Source organism: Pholcus phalangioides, unplaced genomic scaffold (genome assembly GCF_987345545.1).
Source record: "Pholcus phalangioides strain wild (caught in Gottingen) unplaced genomic scaffold, Ppha-v1.0 ptg000015l_1, whole genome shotgun sequence".
NCBI classification, from domain to species: Eukaryota; Metazoa; Arthropoda; class Arachnida; order Araneae; family Pholcidae; genus Pholcus; species Pholcus phalangioides.
In genome coordinates this window covers 11344320-11361601 of record NW_028301608.1, presented here as the reverse complement: position 1 = coordinate 11361601, position 17282 = coordinate 11344320, and the positions used below count along the sequence as shown (strand labels likewise).

At 36.3% G+C, this 17282-nt stretch overlaps 1 protein-coding gene across 1 annotated transcript in view; it reads left to right on the top strand.

The window, feature by feature from the left end:
* Window positions 1-14738, top strand: part of Snoo (Sno oncogene) — a 153295-nt gene extending 138557 nt beyond the window's left edge. Inside the window, exons 2-6 of the mRNA XM_089242797.1 lie at window positions 6126-6340; window positions 6458-6532; window positions 9190-9437; window positions 11595-11806; window positions 12969-14738. Of these exons, the coding sequence (XP_089098923.1) occupies window positions 6126-6340; window positions 6458-6532; window positions 9190-9437; window positions 11595-11806; window positions 12969-13385 (1167 nt within the window). The 3' untranslated portion in view covers window positions 13386-14738. The remainder of the gene's footprint in view (window positions 1-6125; window positions 6341-6457; window positions 6533-9189; window positions 9438-11594; window positions 11807-12968) is intronic.
* Window positions 14739-17282: the final 2544 nt, after the last annotated feature.

Here is a 17282-nt window from a genome sequence, read left to right as displayed (position 1 = left end):
GTATGGATAGCTTCTCGATTTACCCCAACATGTTTATCGTAAATTTTGTATTTGTATTTATTTGTATATCAGGTTGCTATATTTTTGTTATATTTGACATCCATATTTTTTATAGGCGTAATTTTTTCATCCACCTCGTTGGGCAATTCGCCTGTTGTGTCCTTTGTATTTGTAATATAATTTGTCATGGGGGGGGGGGATGTAAAGTGTGCAAAAACTGAATTGCACCCAATGGGATGTCATCTCATACTTAGATTAGAATAAGACAACCATAATTTTTTATGAGCAGTGTATTTTATTTTGTCATAGTTATTAATTTTTACTGTATCAGTTCCATTTTAGAGAGTATGTATTAGTTTTTTCGCGATAATTGCTCTTAGTTTGTATTGCTGTGTTTTAGTTATATTTGGCATCTGATAGTTTGTATGGGCATCTTTTTCTGAGCCACCTCGTTGGGCAATTTGCCTGTTGTGGCCTTTGTATTTGTGGTAAATCGAGTGCGGAGAATTCGACACATTGCTGAACCTAGAAATGACTGAACATTTTGGCGATGTACGTACAATACATTTGACGAAAGTATTTTCTTCCTGTGCAGAGCAACTGTCTTTTTTCTATGTTCTTCATCATAATCATATTTTTATCTGCACCAAATGTGGGTGGATGTTCTCTTCGCTCCATCTTTATGACTAAATACATTTTTATTTTCCTTCCCGTGGACCCCCTTATACACAACTGGACCGATTCCAGTTGGAGAGCTTTTCTTTTCACTTTCAAGACTTTCTTTCTTTTCTTTTTTTTAATTCGTTCGTTCGAGTGGGACTAGAGCCAGACCGGGTATGTATTTCTATCGGCAGAAAAGTGTACGGCCATTTTCCAAAGAGGCCGCCGCCGATACGTGCTCCTCTCGTTGAAATGGAATGGGTGTGTGTGTGTGTACGTAGAGAGTCACAGTCCTTCAATAAATTCCGTCTCTCAGTGTAATAATTTTCACTGTGAACTCAGCCTCTTTTTCTTGTTAAAGCTGAAAGTTATGTTTCAGTTGGGGAAAAAAGCTATTTCTAAAGCATGTTTTTACGTCCATGTTCCATATATTTTTCCTCTCTCTCGTAGGAATGAACATCTTAATATATATTTGTGGAAACCAACTTGAAAATATAGTATATAATCTCCGCTAATCCGAACCCTGTTAGTCCGAGTCGCTCAAAACGGCGCACAAACAAAAACGGAAGAAAAGACCTACTCCAGGCACTGTGGCTGACAAAAACTTGCCACGCTTTTTAGTTATTGCAACTAAGAGCACCTGGGCCATGCACTTAAGTACTGTATGCCTCAGTAAGAAAGCAGCAGGTTCATCTTAAGAGACTCGTGAACAAAGTGATTTTCCTTAGGCCCTAACTAGCTAAAACCTGGCTACAAATTCTCATGCTTACTTTCACTTTTTTTTTCACCGGCTTTCATTTTCACGTGGCCTCCTCTGTACTTGAGCGCCCCTCTCCCCTGGTCGTGCCTATGCGTTAAGACGGCGCTGACAGCAGTCTCTATCGGTTCTCGATTCTTAAACGGAATTATTTTATTTAACTCGTATTTAACACGTGGGCGGATAGATGCCCTCTGTCTTATATGTAGGAATGCGGAGAGTGAGGTTACTTGAGCACCTCTCTTAAGCCAAGCAAATAGAGTAAGCCTATGGTTTGTTTTAGGTTAAATTTTCTCTCCTGGAACTATGTCTATCATTCAAACCAAGCAAAATCCGTGCACCTGTGCATGTTTCTTGGTTTACTGCATGTACAATGTACGGGGCAGTCTTAGCACATGTACCAGGGCCGGGGGGAGGCATGTTAGTTAGATAACTAGGAAAGGACCCTATATTAATCAGATCTGAAATTATAATTTTTGAAAGAAACTACGTAAATTGATGGACTTGAGCTTCCAGCTAGGTAGGCGGTCACAGAACATCAGCTTTTGAGGGGAGCTATACTTTTAAAACGGCCCTGATGATTCGGCCGCGTTTACGTTTTCCAATTTCGTATATATGCATGACGGCTGTTCAACTCTAGGTTTTCTCTCAGGATGTTTTAATCATGGTATAATCCGAATTTTTATCACTTTAACCTCTTTCGAAGAGCCACCGTAAAGGTTTCTATTAAAAGTTCACTTTCCAAAAAAGAACCAATTTTTTTTCTTTGCCAGAATTGTCATATTCGTTATCCACCTTTATTAAGAGACTACCTTTCCGGAGGGCTGAAAGCTGCTTGCTAGGATTCTGTAATACGAATTGGTGGGTTTAAAGTAATTTTGTATCCTGAGAAATTTCAGTGTAAACAATAACATCTTTTTTTTTCCAAAACAATATCCAGCATCATGAACATTTTGTGCCCATTTATGCGTACCTAATTTTCTAATATGATTTAAAATTTTCAAGATGCTCGAAAAATCGATAAGATAAATGGTTATACAAAACCCCCGAAGACCCCCCCCCCCTTCCCGCGCTATGTTGAATTTACTCATCATATTTCCATTCTAATTCATGCTTTTGTACTAAAACTCACGGGCCCACTCGCTACCTCTTATGGACCCCGAGGACCCGCGAACTACATTTCGAAAGGCACTGCTACATCGTAACTGCGCATTAGAGATGGGAACTCGAAAGCAATCAAACAAAACGCATCGACGAAGCACGTATGAAACGAGCTTCCATTGTAATTTGAATCGATTTCTTGTGCCTCATCGAATGTCTTCCTTAACCAAAAAAATGCCGGAAAGAGCAATTTTTACTGTGTGTGTGTGTGTGTGAGTAGTATCTCCTTCCCTTTCATTCCGGTCACTCCATTACAAATGTACGTGCTACCCAAGGTTTCTACAATATATACTACTAGCGTGCTACCTACCCACTGAACCATTTTTTTTAGTCTTTTTTTAGTCTCGAGTTACTATTAGCCCGCTAGGTGCAACTCGTGGCTCCATCTGTACGTACAAGATCAATCTAAACTATCTTTCACAGAAGAAGAAATGTTAATATTGTATTTTCTCCCAAGAATTTTCAAACCTTTTTTTTACGTTTGTGACATAATTCGGAATTTTAAATATCTCGCAGCACCCCGAAATGTCATCATGACGAGTTGGTTGGGATTCATGGCCACCTGGTCCTTATTTCCGAAGAGCGCACAAATGATGTATTATGTTTAGGAGCTCCAATAACACTGTTCTACAAGGGAAAATTTTCTTATTGGGAAATGTCTGTTTCTAAAGGTTTATCGTGTGGGAAATTCTCAAATCTGACAATAGAAATTTTCTATCAAGCACTGTTTTTTTAGTTACTCAACAAACAACAATGTATATCTAATTTAACTTATATACAGTAGTTATATAATGTATAAGCTATTGCAGCCAACACAAAAATTACTGAGTTTAGGTATGGGGAACGAGTTTTCCTTCCTTATTTTGGAAATGGCAACATGATGACGTTCTCTCTGCAGTGATGTTTAGGGCTTAATGAATGCTTTGAAATTCAAATAGAACCACGGGAATGGAGACTTTTTATCTGATGCCTCAAAATATAGTCTAAAGGTTTTTCATATTGGGAACGTTCTGTTCCGGTTGCCTATGCAAAAAAAGACTCAAGAGTCATACGATATTTTGAAATATACGCTCGAATTAGTGAAATGCAATGAGCACAAATGGAAAATATGAGTGATTTGTAAGTAGTTTCCATGATATTAGGTATGCAACAAGTCCACGCCAAAATCTGAGTGTTTTCTGCGTGAATGAAATAGCCGTAACCGAAATTCCCATTATGTACAAAAGACAGATTTTGCCACAACGTGAATAGAAAGAGGAAGAAGAAAATATACGCATTGAGAAATTGGTAGCCAGTGACGTCCTGCTGCCTCCTCTTCGCATCAAGCTAGGTCTCATAAAACAGTTTCTCAAAGCTACGAATTATCTAGGAAGGGGTTTATGTACCTTTCAAAAACGTTTCCTCGTCCTGCAAAAACAAAGTAAAGATTGTTTGTGAGCCTCCAAATTGAAGAACGTGAGAAAGAGAGAGATTTTGAACAATTCCTGGCATCAAAAGAGAAAAGTGCATGGATTTGTTTCAAGAATATAACGTAAAACTTTCTAAAAAAGGAAAAGAGCCTACAACTATATGAAGAATTGGTTCAACAGTTGATAAAGGGCGCGATAGCCCAGGTCGATAAGATACTTGCCTAAAGTACCAAAGGACGTTTACAGGCGTCGCGAGTTCGATACCCAGTTCATCCTCGTCTGAAACTTTCCTGACACGGGGATATAATAGATACGGTGACATGACCACAGAAAAGGATTTCTACCGCAGGGAGTCCAAAATAAAATAATTTACATAAAAATTGATCGTCAACTCCTGAAGTAATATAACAAATAAATAAAATCTAAACAATCAACGCCAATGGGCAGTCAAAATTATAAACGGGATTATGAAAGGGGGGCTGCCGTTCGGAATCGGCAATAAATTGTAGGCCCCTGTCTAATTAGCCCTTGTGTAGAAAATGACCGTGGTACGACAAAAGTGATCAAACAGCTGATAAATTCGTACAGGGATTTAGGATGCAACGCGTCCTTATATAAAAGTGCACATTTCCTATAGATCCACGTCTCCATTATTTTCCTGGGAACTGCAGCGATTTTTCCGACGAGCATTGTAAAACGTTTCATAAAGACATGATGGCCATTAAAAAAAGCGTCATGAAGGGAAATGGATGCTTGAATCGATTGCTGACTATAGAGGAGGGAACTTCTGGACCATGAGACAATATATGCCCGTTTCGGCTTTAAAGAGAGCTCCGTTGCTTCAAAATATTATTTCGCATTACACTTTTAATTTTAACTGCCTTAAAAGCCATAGCTTGAAATTCTATAGATTTACGTAAGTCAAATAAAATATGTCTTATAGACATAGATATACACGGATATATGATCGTATCCGCATGTTCCGAACGAATTCGCGCCGAAGGCCATTCGTTCTATGGCCTTAATTTTTGACAGGACCTCAAGCCAAGACTGGTAGAAACCAGCTGGATCATATTGATTTGAAGAAAATTTATAGTTTAATGCAGCGGTTTTCAAACTTCTAGCATCCGCGTCACCCTTTCTTCGGTCATTGCTTATCCGTGGATCCACGAAAGAATGATGATGATGATTGAGATTTGTCCAAATGTGTTCGATTGTGTTGAATTCTGGAGAATTTTGGAACTAGAAAAGTCTATTAATGTTTCAAATTTTCAGACATTTCGGTGTGAAACGGTCTGTCTTATTACTTTCCACAAAAGGCAATAAACATTTATAGATATACGCGATCCGCAAAGAATGAATTCATAATTATGACGGTTGGAAATAGCTTCTACAATTATCAGTGAACCTAGAAAATATCACAAGAGCATTTCTGAAAGAATCAGACTACTGGCTCTCTACTGAATATGTATTACTTTCCCCCCAGTATGATTAGTCTTTTTTTCTCGGCTTTTCCTTGTGGAATTCTGTCACATCCTTGTGTATATTGTGTATATCAACATTTAAACATTATATATGTTGCGAACAATGCCCGAAATCGGCCAATTCTGCTGAATTTCATACATTGGCCGAAAGTGGCTGGAGATTCCCTATAATACCGATATCAGTCCCCCCTAAAATATCGTCATATTCTGATTCCCTTCACCGTTAGTGTTTGCCATTGCTAACCATAATTAAAGCATTAGACCGAACAACGGTCTATGTCGTTTTTTCAAACTTTGTAGGAGGCCCAATAAAAATCATCGTTGAATTGAACACTTTGAAACACTTTTTTTGCATGGAAAGCAGCTGTACTAAGCTGCATAGCAACTACATCTGTTGGTTTCTGCAAGGAATTCATGAACAAGCTGGCCGAAGCCTGAAATTCTGACATTGGCCGTTTCAACTGGCCGATTACAGGCATTTGCCGTAAGATATGTATATTATAAGAAGCCACAAAATGACTATTAGTTCAGCTTTTGCTGAAAACCATTTTAATCGAGTTCAAATGAAAAATTTTAGTTTGAAAATGTGTGATTTGCATCTACGATGATAACTGGTCGTTTGCCTAATGTATGAATGTTATTGATTTTTTGCAGATTGTGTGTGAAACAGCGGCGGATCCGAGTAAGAAAGTCCGAGTCGAGAACTTCTATCCTTACCCGTACGCGTTAGATCCTGGTCTGGTGTACTGGTATCCGAATCCCGCGTGGAATAAAGTCACGGCTTTTGCTCCTCTACCACCAGTGTTGGCAAGGGATGACAAGTCTTATTTCATTCCTCCTGATGCTTTGCCACATTTCCTTAAAGGGAGGTCAGTATCATCCTCATACTCTCCTCGTGGGAATCAATTCTAGAAAGATACCAATATAACAATCTTGCTATATGTATGTCCTGAAATAAAATGTATTTTATGTTTTGAATTTCTTAGGTCACCCCACTTCTTACATGACCCGTCATTACTTCAAAGTGCTGGTCATGTGCTTCCACTGGTTGAAGGTGACAGGTAAGGGGAAAACAATTTTTCTATCTCCGATAATAATTATTATAGTGAACTCTTCTAGATAAGAAATTTTCCATCTGAATCGAAGGGGAAGTTTCACTGTAGTCCCATTCAGCATTTGAACTTCAAACAGCCAAGTCACATTAGGGTGATCACCGGCTTATATGGTTTTTGTGCACTATGGGCAGCAGCAATATGGTCGGGAGAAGTGACACAATAATATGCTGAAATGAATAGCATTTATCTAAGACTCAGGCAAACTAGTCATTTTTAATGGCTGCTAGAAACTTCGTGGCTGAGGATCCATGGAAGAACGATGATGATCGAGTTTTGTCCAAACGTGTTCGATTGTGTTGAAGTCTGGAGAATTTGGGGATTAGAAAAGTCTTGATTATAGTCTTTCCGAAATTTTCAGCCATTTCGGTGTTATTTCGGTTCACCTTATAACTTCTTGAAGGTCCCATGCTCTCCAGAAAAAAGGCAATAAGCATTTATTGATATACATGATCTGCAAAGGATGAATTCATAATCGTGACGGTCGGAAGTGGCTTCTAGAATTATCAGTGAACCTAGACAATGTCGCAAAAGCATTTCTGAAAGAATCAGACTGCTATCACTGGCTCTCTTCTGAATATTTATTATTTATCCAGCATGATTAGTCTTTGTGTTTTCGGCTTTTCGTCCTGGAATACAACAGCAGTTATTCATTCCATGTACCACAGAATGTGACTTAATCAAGGAGGCAGCCTTTTGCTAATCAGAAGAGTCAGAAGCGGTCCCATTTTAATAACGCCTTGCAAATTGAAGCCGTTTGTACCAAAACAAGGAGTGCAGCGGTACAGTGCCTACAGGGACGGGCTTAAGTATTTTGCGGCCCCTCTGAACAGGGGTTTTCCAATACCACAGGGTGTCCACGGATACTCTGGTGCCCGAGAACGACTGTAAAACTCCTTCGTAGTCATAAAAAATTCCATTCGGCAATAAATATGGACAAAACTGCCCGCTTCCCAGTGAAAAAATTGCAACTGCGCCCCAGGCACTAGAAGATTTGGGGCTCTCAGGGCTAGAAAACCGATTAGGGATCCTTCCCTTCAGTTAGCGTCCTAAAAAATCAACCACTTTCAACTAGCGCCTTCTGCGGCCACGTAATTCACAGGATTCCCGATCCGGCCCTGACTGGAGCACTACACATCATGGTACCCTTTTGCTAGTTCCCAGGTTCATTTGGTTGATGAAAAGTTCTGAGGTTGCAAGTTCTCCCAGCATGGTCTACCCAACTGCTCAAGTCCCCTTGGGACACAGAATGAAGGACCATGTTCTGGTCTTGTGGTGGTTCATTTGGACAATAGGTTGTGCAATTGTGGTATATTGAACGGCCCGCACACTCCTTCTCAGTAAACATTCATCTCTCGCATTAACAGCGCTTAGTGCTCCACTGTATTTGCTCTAGTTAATCGCACTTGCATCATTTGTCTAATTATGGTGAGCTTGAACGATACCAGCACACAAATATTTCACAAATTACCCAGTTTCAGACACACTTTGATGCTCCGCTGGCCAATTATTTCTTGAAATCCGATAAATAGCCTAACATTTTCAGCCTGTGACAATAACGCCTAATACATTGCCAATTTTGCCCACAGCTCTCCTTATATTTACACCAAGCCAGCCTTTTGCTGTATTTAATTAACTACACCCAGTTAATGTTGAAAATAGGTGATGATCTGTGACTCCATAGCGTACTTAATAGCAGGACTGGACCAGTGTTTGCCAATATGCATCTAAATGCGTGATTCACGCATCACAATTCAATTTTACTCCTCTGAATTTCAGTGAGGAGTGAAAACATTCCTTTCAAATTTTAGGTTTTTTTAAAGGTTTTTTTGTGTTATTGCTCACTGCTGAAAAAAATCCCCCTAAAATTTTGGAGAGGAGAGAACTTACTCTCCAAAATGATATTTTCGGATAAGACTAGGTGGACAAATCCCAGGTGCCAGGTTGCCATGGCGACTAGAAAGTCGGTATTGGTGCCTAAAATTTTCTAAATGTGGTTGCTAAATTGTAGTTTAAGGGTAACACAGAATTTTCTGATTTCATTACGCTACGTCTTTTAACATGGGAAAAGGGAAAGAAAACATTATTTAGTACTGTTTTTCTTGAGCAAAATACCGTGCTTGGCTCCTAAGAAATTGGACTTGACAAGCCCTGTTTAATAGTGAGCAATGTCTCTTTGTATCACTACAGTTTGAAGCAGTGTAGATGATCAATGACTGATCACAGTCCTGCCAAATCGGGGGAAATCCCAATGGAATCTATAGCAATCCAATTGGATTCATTCCTGTGGGTTATATGAATATTCATATGTGGGGCAGCCCACATTATGAATATTCCTCATTCAGAATGGCTCCTGAATCGCCTCTATGTGAGGCCACTAGGCAACACATAAACATTGAACAGTGTATAGCAATCAATAAAATCACTCCTGAATTTCAACGATTAATTTATGAAGTATTGCACCTCCCATGAAAAATTTTCGATTCCTTGTCATACGACATAAATTACATAAAAATTTAGATTTTAAAATTTAATTATTCATATGTATTCAATGAAAAAAGTAAATATTTTAAATTTATTTTTCTCAATTTTCCTTATATTTCAAGGTATGAGACGCATTATCAAGCCAACGTTACCTATGGTCCTGCTGCTGCTGGTTCACTCAAAAAGTATGAGCTCAAAAAGGATTGTATGCTCGAAAGTCATACGAGTCACCATCATCATCATCAAAAGCCACGGCAAGTCTCAGAAACTGTTTCAAGGAATCCCGTTGTGAAGAAGGAACAAAAACCAAGTTCTGTTTCTTGCTACCTTGATTCAGATGACACCTTTTCTGATTCAAGTACACTATCAGGTGACCATTTATTTAACTTTATGAAATAATTTTAAAAAAATGACACATGAGTATTCAGTATTATCACCAGAGTTCAGATTATATGCAAATTCATACTTGCATATGCATTTGTATATTTCGAACCCTTTTCTGTAATAATATATAAATAGGACCCCCGACTTTGACTTAATGAGGCTCTGAGTAAAAGAGGGTTTGGGGGAAATCCCTCGACTGTGGTCGGAGAGGTTTGGTACATCAACAAACACAGTGCATGTTGTTTTTAAACAAATAAAAAAAGGTTATGCATTATTTAAAAGGAAAAATGTAATTTAAAATTCTCCATAAAATATCTTACAATAAAGTTTTTTTTTTTGTTTTGCACTTTCATATGAGCAAAATCATTGATAATGCCATCAAAATCTAATTTTTGAGTCATCTCAGCTCTAATACAGAGTAGAAAGCATGTTCAATCTCTAAAGAGAGAGATGCCAGTTTTTCTTGTAAAAGACTTGAGCGAATGATGATTCTATCCTTTTTAATAAGAAGAATCTTTCTCTAGAACAGTTTGATAGTGGTGATGTTGAATGATGATTAAACACACATGCTCTCTCAAAATATGGAAACGTGTCTTTTCTGAACGTCTAGAGCATTTTATATTTAACATTTGTGGCATTGTACCATCAACCTGAACCAAGGATGAAAATTGTTGCAGTTCGTCTGCTAAAGTGTTTGCAAGATCATATGCATAAAGTTTTGCACTGCAAATATACAGAATCTTCATGAAAATATGAGTATTTCATGCTGATCAAACATGCAAACTTTCTTATCATTTTACGATCAAAAAGAAACATATTTTTGCCATGGAGTTAATATTGCAATAGGTGCATTGCACATGCTATGTAAGTCTAATATTGATTGGTATAATATTAAAACTGATATTCAATAGGGTTTGCTGATAAGGGACACTTTGGAAATGGTATGATGTGATTTAGGGAAAATTCTTCAATTTTCAAAAATTTTACTTAATAAAATTTATAAAAAATTGACTATAATATATACTAATATAAATTTGGGAGCCATTTAAAATACTGGATGAAAGCTCATGGTGCCTATGTGGAAATCCGGATCCTGTGCATAAAATGGAAGAATTCGTGAATAAGTGCATATTTTTGAATTTTTACAAAAGCTCAATCGCATTGCTACAACTTTTCCAAATGAATATTGCTTATTACATGTGCATAACATCGGTTTTTTTTCCTTCCCACACATTAAGCATAGAAAATTCAGTATTTTAACAATAACTTGATGAATGTAGTGAGCTGAATTATGGGCGACTCACTAACTCAGAAATTTTTTTGCTGCAATAGGCTGAAGCTAAATGCTGGGTGCTTTATTTGTTCTCCATATGTTTTGTTTTTCTTTTTTTTTTTGTCAAATGTTAAATCTCAGGTGAAACATTTACCACTCTTGGCCGTTACTTTCATTAGCTCACTATTTTAGCCACTTTTGGCCATTATTTCTGTTTTGTTACTGGTGTTACTTCAAAGCCAAATTTTCTTCTCTCTTGTGAGCAGGACAAAACTAGGGGGAGCAGTGGAGTCTGTTGTCCCGGGCGCTGAAACAGAGGAGACATAAAATTATCTTTCAACATTACAAGGGAGTGGCAAAATGTGTGCTAGCCCTAGCTTACCAAGCATCTAGTTTCAGCCCTTCCTGTGAGAAGATCCTGGCCTACCCGGGAGAAATTCCTGAAGAAAAAACTTGAAACTTATTTGCATAAGAATTTCTTTTGTAAATAGATATGCATAAAGAAATAGAATATATGCATTTTAAAAATGTGTTTGCTTTTGTTATGGGTTATTTAATGCATATTTTCTCAGTTTTAATAAATGTTTTGGAATTTTTAGTGACCTTTTGGTTAATTTTTAGTGCATATTTTAGTGCATGTTTTAGAACATACATGCATGTGTTTAGAGCATATTTTGCCATATTTTTAATGCTTATAATCCGGGCTCTAATTATCTCCAATTTTATTTATGAAAGAATGAGAGAGAAACTCATTTTTATATATTTGGTAAAATACTGTAGAATTTAAAAATTAAATCTTTTTACACAATTTATGGTTTATGAATGTTACCTCAATTATTTTTGCTGACACATAGTCTTGTACTCATTCAGGTGCAGATGATGCTTTAGCTCAACAAGCTGTAGATGTTGATAATAGTCCACCTCCAGTGACGGAAGATCTTCACCAGCTAACATCAATACTGAGCGAGATGGGTATAGATTCTTCAGTGTGTACAAAGGTCGTTTCAGAAGTTGAGGCAGTCTTAAGCAGGTACCATAAGTGCCTCAAGGCCAGTATTCAAGGAAAGAGGCTCGTGCAAATGGTAAAAGAAGTTTTACTATTTTTAAAAAAAATTTATATGCATCAATGTGTTACTTGTTGGATTAGGAATGTAATCAAAATGATATGATAATGGCAGTGACGTCTTAACGCATGGGCCTACCTGGGCACGTTCTGGGGACCTCATGAAAATGAGATCTGGTTAAAATTTTCAAAACTAAACATGTAAATTGGTATGCAGACATGTCTCACCAGGTAGGAGGCCTCAGGAAAAATCACTTTGCCAGGGGGCGCAGGATGCTCTTAAGATGGTCTCCAGGGCTATTGCCCAGGGCATCAAGTTTTAAGGGGCGGTAGGTTTGTAGAATGAGTGGCTGAGAAAATTAGTAGAATAAAAGAAGGGTTGCAAAACTGTAAATCAACCTCTGCCTAGAGAGTGAGGAACTAGATCAATGAGTGACCTAGGGAGTTTGCAAGCATGTGATTGACCCCAACAGTGTAGAAGCAGGTGTATGATCAAAATAGTGATATAGAGGGTGTGTGAGCGTGGGAGTGACCAAAAGAGTGCAAGAAATCAGATCAGTAAGCAATCAAACAGTGTCTTAGAGAGTGTGCATGCATGTGCATGTCTAAAACAGTGTGGAAGGCATGTGAATGACCAAAAGAGTGACTTAGAGACATAGGTGTATTTACAAGAGCAGAGTATTTCCCGGGGCTGTGAAGTTGAGTTTTGAGTGGTTGAAAATATGAGTGGTTAGACTATAATGGGAGAATTACAGAAAATTTTGGGTAGCCGACAAGCTGCAAAACTGTAAAACCACCTCTGTAAATCACTTCACTGACAATAGACTGGAGTTGGGAAGGGCCAAGAAAGGAAATGCTTAGAAGTCTGCAATGAAAAAAATATAGTGAAGTTATGTATCGTTGAACCTTCTCAAGCATGGATTGTCTGAAACCATGATAGTCCCCTGAGCTAAATCATGCTTTGAGACCAAACCTCTTGCAAGACTGAAAGCATTAGTTTGCCAATTTATATACCCACCCTCAAAAATCTGAACCAGAACTCATGAGGAACTTTGCAATGTGCCTAGGTAGGTCCACGCATTGAGACAGCCTTGCACTCAAGCTATTGAAATCCTGTACTAAACTGTGCATTTTTTTTAAAAATTTATCATGTCCATTAATTTTATTTTTCTTTATTTTAGGAATTTGAGAAAGTTCACAGCAAGCAACGGCAAAAGATCCACAAGTTAAAAGATATGAATAGGTTCTTGGAGAGGGAGGTACTCCGACTACAAGTCAAAGCAGTTCAAGCGCAGGAGACAAGCTGCTCTGTCATAAGTGAACATTCTGATAAGTTGCAGCAACCATTGCGCTTACCACTCAGCATTGAATGTCCCTCGCCGGCGACTTGTGTTTCGAGAAATCTAAGTAAAGATGAGGGGGTGGGAGAAGAAGAAGACGATGATGTTCCTGTCTCATTAAAGTCACATAAAATATCATCGGGAAAAGACTCTGAAGAAGAAGATGAAGACGATGAAATAGAAGTCAGTGACAATGTACCCAAATCATCTCAGCCAAAGGAACGAATCAATGTAAAAACGGAACCTGTTGGAAAGTGACTGAAATGGACACATGTTATGCTTTCATGTAGAGATATGTACATGTCTTCTTAGACAAAAAAAGAGAAAACCCAATGCCAATTTTTTCGGTGCACATATAGTTCTATCTTGTCAGAAACAAAAAAAAAGGAATTGATGTCCCAGTCCCTCCTTCATATGAAATTTATCAACGTTTTAAGGATTACGTTCTCTGTTATACAATCTTATAATCACGAAAATGACTAATCAGAGTCAAACATGTTATCTGTTATCGAAAGACAATTATTAGGTTTTCTTTCTTTTTATGTTATTGATGTTGAATATTCGAAAAATTCAATGAGATCTCATTACTTCAGCGTTATAATCGGTATCATTATCACTTCTTCACAAAATAAATAAAATTAAATGTATCCAAATGTTCAATTTTTCCCTTTTTTTTAAATCAAAACTGATTCAGATTTCTACTGTCCAAACTATTGTATATTTACTTTCTCAAGAAAAGAAGAAAGAAATCACATTATTTTGCATTTGTTTAGGAATTGCTAGTCTTTCGTGTTACAAGAAGTCAACAGGAATAAATCAAAACTTGTTCAGCATTACATGTTTCTTTTTATAAATGGAGACAACAATTTTTTTCGATTACCTCTTCATGCCAAATATAAATATCAACACAAAATACCTTATTGGAGCAGGGATATCACTGGATAGGGTTTTTTTTAATGTACTGAAAAAAAAAAGCTATTAAAGGTGATATTTGCATGGAGTATCAGTTTCGAAACAGTTGCCTGTTTCCTTTTCTAATCGGCGACTTGAAGTTTTGCCGAATGAAAAGGCATATAAAGTACAAATTTTTATTATTTCCCTCTTTGTTTGGGACATATACATATATATAGTACATGTCAAGTCATCAATCATCACTAGAGGTCATAGCTGCCATGTCATTATTAACCTCTTGCTATTTTTTTTTTAATCATTGATCATCATCTTCTCCTGCTATCCTGTCCTCGGATATATTTTCACAGTGTATATTCTACGCTTTTGTTTTTTTTATTGTGTCTTGTTATCATAGCTTTCTGCCATGTTGGCAGCCATTGTTGCTATTATAATAATTATTATTATAATTACCTCTTTTGCAGATATAAGCCGCTCATATAAGTCTGTATTTATATGAACTATATATGTGTGCTTGTGTAATATTTTTTCCTCTCTCATGCTGAATTTTCACTGGGTCATCTTGTTTTTGTTTTAAATTCATATTGATCTGCTTCTTTTATCTGTAGTGAATGATGAAATCTTTTGTGTGTGTGTGTGTGTTGAAAAGTTCATACACCATTATTTCAAATGATATAATATAGTAGACTGAAATGAAATACCAAGAAAAAAAATTTCAATCACAAATTGTAGTTCTCAATGTCATGTTGTTACGTTTTCTGAGTAGAAGTGGATTATCCAATTCTTAAGCCAACTTAAAGTATATTGTAGGCAGAGCTGTCTTAACAGCACCATGGGCCCTTAGACAAAGTGATGTTCTGCAGTCCCTAATTAGTTGAAAGTACCTGCTTTTAGCATGAATTTCTATTCTTTATTTCAAAAATCATAGCACCAAATTTCATTATCATTGGGTCCTGTATGTGCTCGAGGCATCTCCTTCTCCCCCCTCCCCCCAGCCGGGTGGGTCTATACATTAAGATGGCACTGATTCTAGGTCAACATTTTTCCATAGAAAAGTTATTTTTCAAGTATTTTTCCAAAACTGTGTCAAATATTAAAATTTTGATGTAGGAGCAGGACTCTTCAGGATGGACTGAAACCAAAGCTGGAAACAGCTCAGATTCATTTGCCTTAAAAACCAAAGCATCTCCAGCGCAAGTTTCAGTTATTAATGAATGATGAATGTTCAATTTACTTTCTGCCCGAGATTTCCAATGAATTTGACACTGCAATTTTTTGTGTCATGCATGTTGAAAATGCATGCTGTTATAAAAACTAATCAAACCAGTGCTACTGTTCTTGTTCAATTTAGATGCATTGTTTGTAATTGTGTATCACAGATTTGCTTATTATCATCATATAGCCATATGGTGTATAAGGCATATAATTTTATAAATCGCCTTATTAGATTAGATACATGAGGTACATGTATCTTTCTCACTAAGACATAACTTCTTAATACTTCTGTGCTTGGGTTCCCAGTGTACCCATTTCATTTCCCTGTTGTGCTCATCCTTTGTGTCTTTCATTGAGTAATTTTAAATCTTTTATCTGAAGATGAATTCCAAGGTTATATTCCTATTTTACAATAACTGCTGATATAATTTTTATTTCTGTAGTTTCTTTGTGGTATGTATTGCAGACCTTATAAAAGCTTAGTTTTCTTCAGAAACTCTTTTTGTCTTCAATACTCTCTAAATTTCTCTGAATTGTTTCAAACTTTCTATGCAATGATTCTTCTATTTTTTATTTGGTTTTATGGGGAAAAAATAAAGAAGAATATTACAAAGAAGAAACAAAGAATATTTCTATTCAACACATTTTTGCAAATTGAAGCAGCAAATATTACAATTGCCTTTTATTAATATTTTGACTTATTCAAATGTGCTTCCAATAATTGTTTGTTCAAATTCTGTACATTAGTTTCACTTATATATATTATTATTCAATCCACCTTGAGCAATATTTCCTTAAATTTTTAATTTTCCACTTTTTTTACTTATGCTTCAGTGTTGTCTTTTATGGCAAATGAACATACTACCGCAAAATCCAATTATCATCCACGAAAAAAATTATTTCTATGTATGGGATATGCACATTTTCAAGGCACAAAAGCCTATGTCTTAAATTTCAACTTATAATCACAAGAATGTTCAAACTCCTTTTATCCATGAATATTTCAAGTTCTGTGTACATATTCGAGCAGGGAAATTCTTTGAATGAGAGTGGTCTTATTGTGGTCTTCACATGAATTAGATTCCAATATTGCTAAAAGTGTTGGCTCAAGTTATACTCCTCTTGATTTGAATTGGAATTTTCATTAGCAATACTTATCTAATCAAGTATAGCCTGATTCTTAGTTCTTAGTATTGCAGAAAAGATTTTAAAGTATTTTAAAACCCAATAAATCAGCCGTTGGCAGCAAATAAATATTTGAAAGAAAGGAATATCTCACATGCAGTGTTATATTTAACTTGCAACCAATTAAAATTCATCCATAATGTGCCATAATGTCGAAGCTTTCAACAATTCTCATTCTAATACGATTTGGAATCAGAACCATACACATATAAAATGCTTCATTTAATAAATTATTCACATACGTAATCAAAATGAATTACTTATATATATCCATGTAATGTTATTTGTATTACCTAGCAGACTTTAATCACATGGATTTGTGTATATATATTTTTAGATTTCACACAGTTTTAAAAATATTATACAGCAGGATGACCCAGTGTAACATATGAATATGTATTTAGTTATTTTACTATTGAGTATTGATCTCTGCATATTTTATTTCCATGAAATGAATTTTAATGCCAATGAAATTTTATCTCCAATCACAATATTGTTCTGGGAGGGGGTTTTTACACTTGAATTATTACGAGGAAAAAAAACTATAAACATTTGTTATGAGTTTGTTAGTGAAGCGGTAGTTGAAGCACATCATAGAAACAGTGAATGTTTATACTTCTTCAAATCATTTTTTTTTTAAATTGACATGTGAATATTCACACTGATGCTTGCTTATAATGTAATTTGTTACAATAATTGCTTTCCTTAATCAAATTTACTTCTGCTTTTCGTATCATTGTTTTCCAAAGAACGTGTTTCATCTGATTAAAAAAATGAAATCCTTTTCCTTGAAATTTAAAATTTATCATTATTATTAATGGTATCTTTAAATTGCCTTAAAAAATC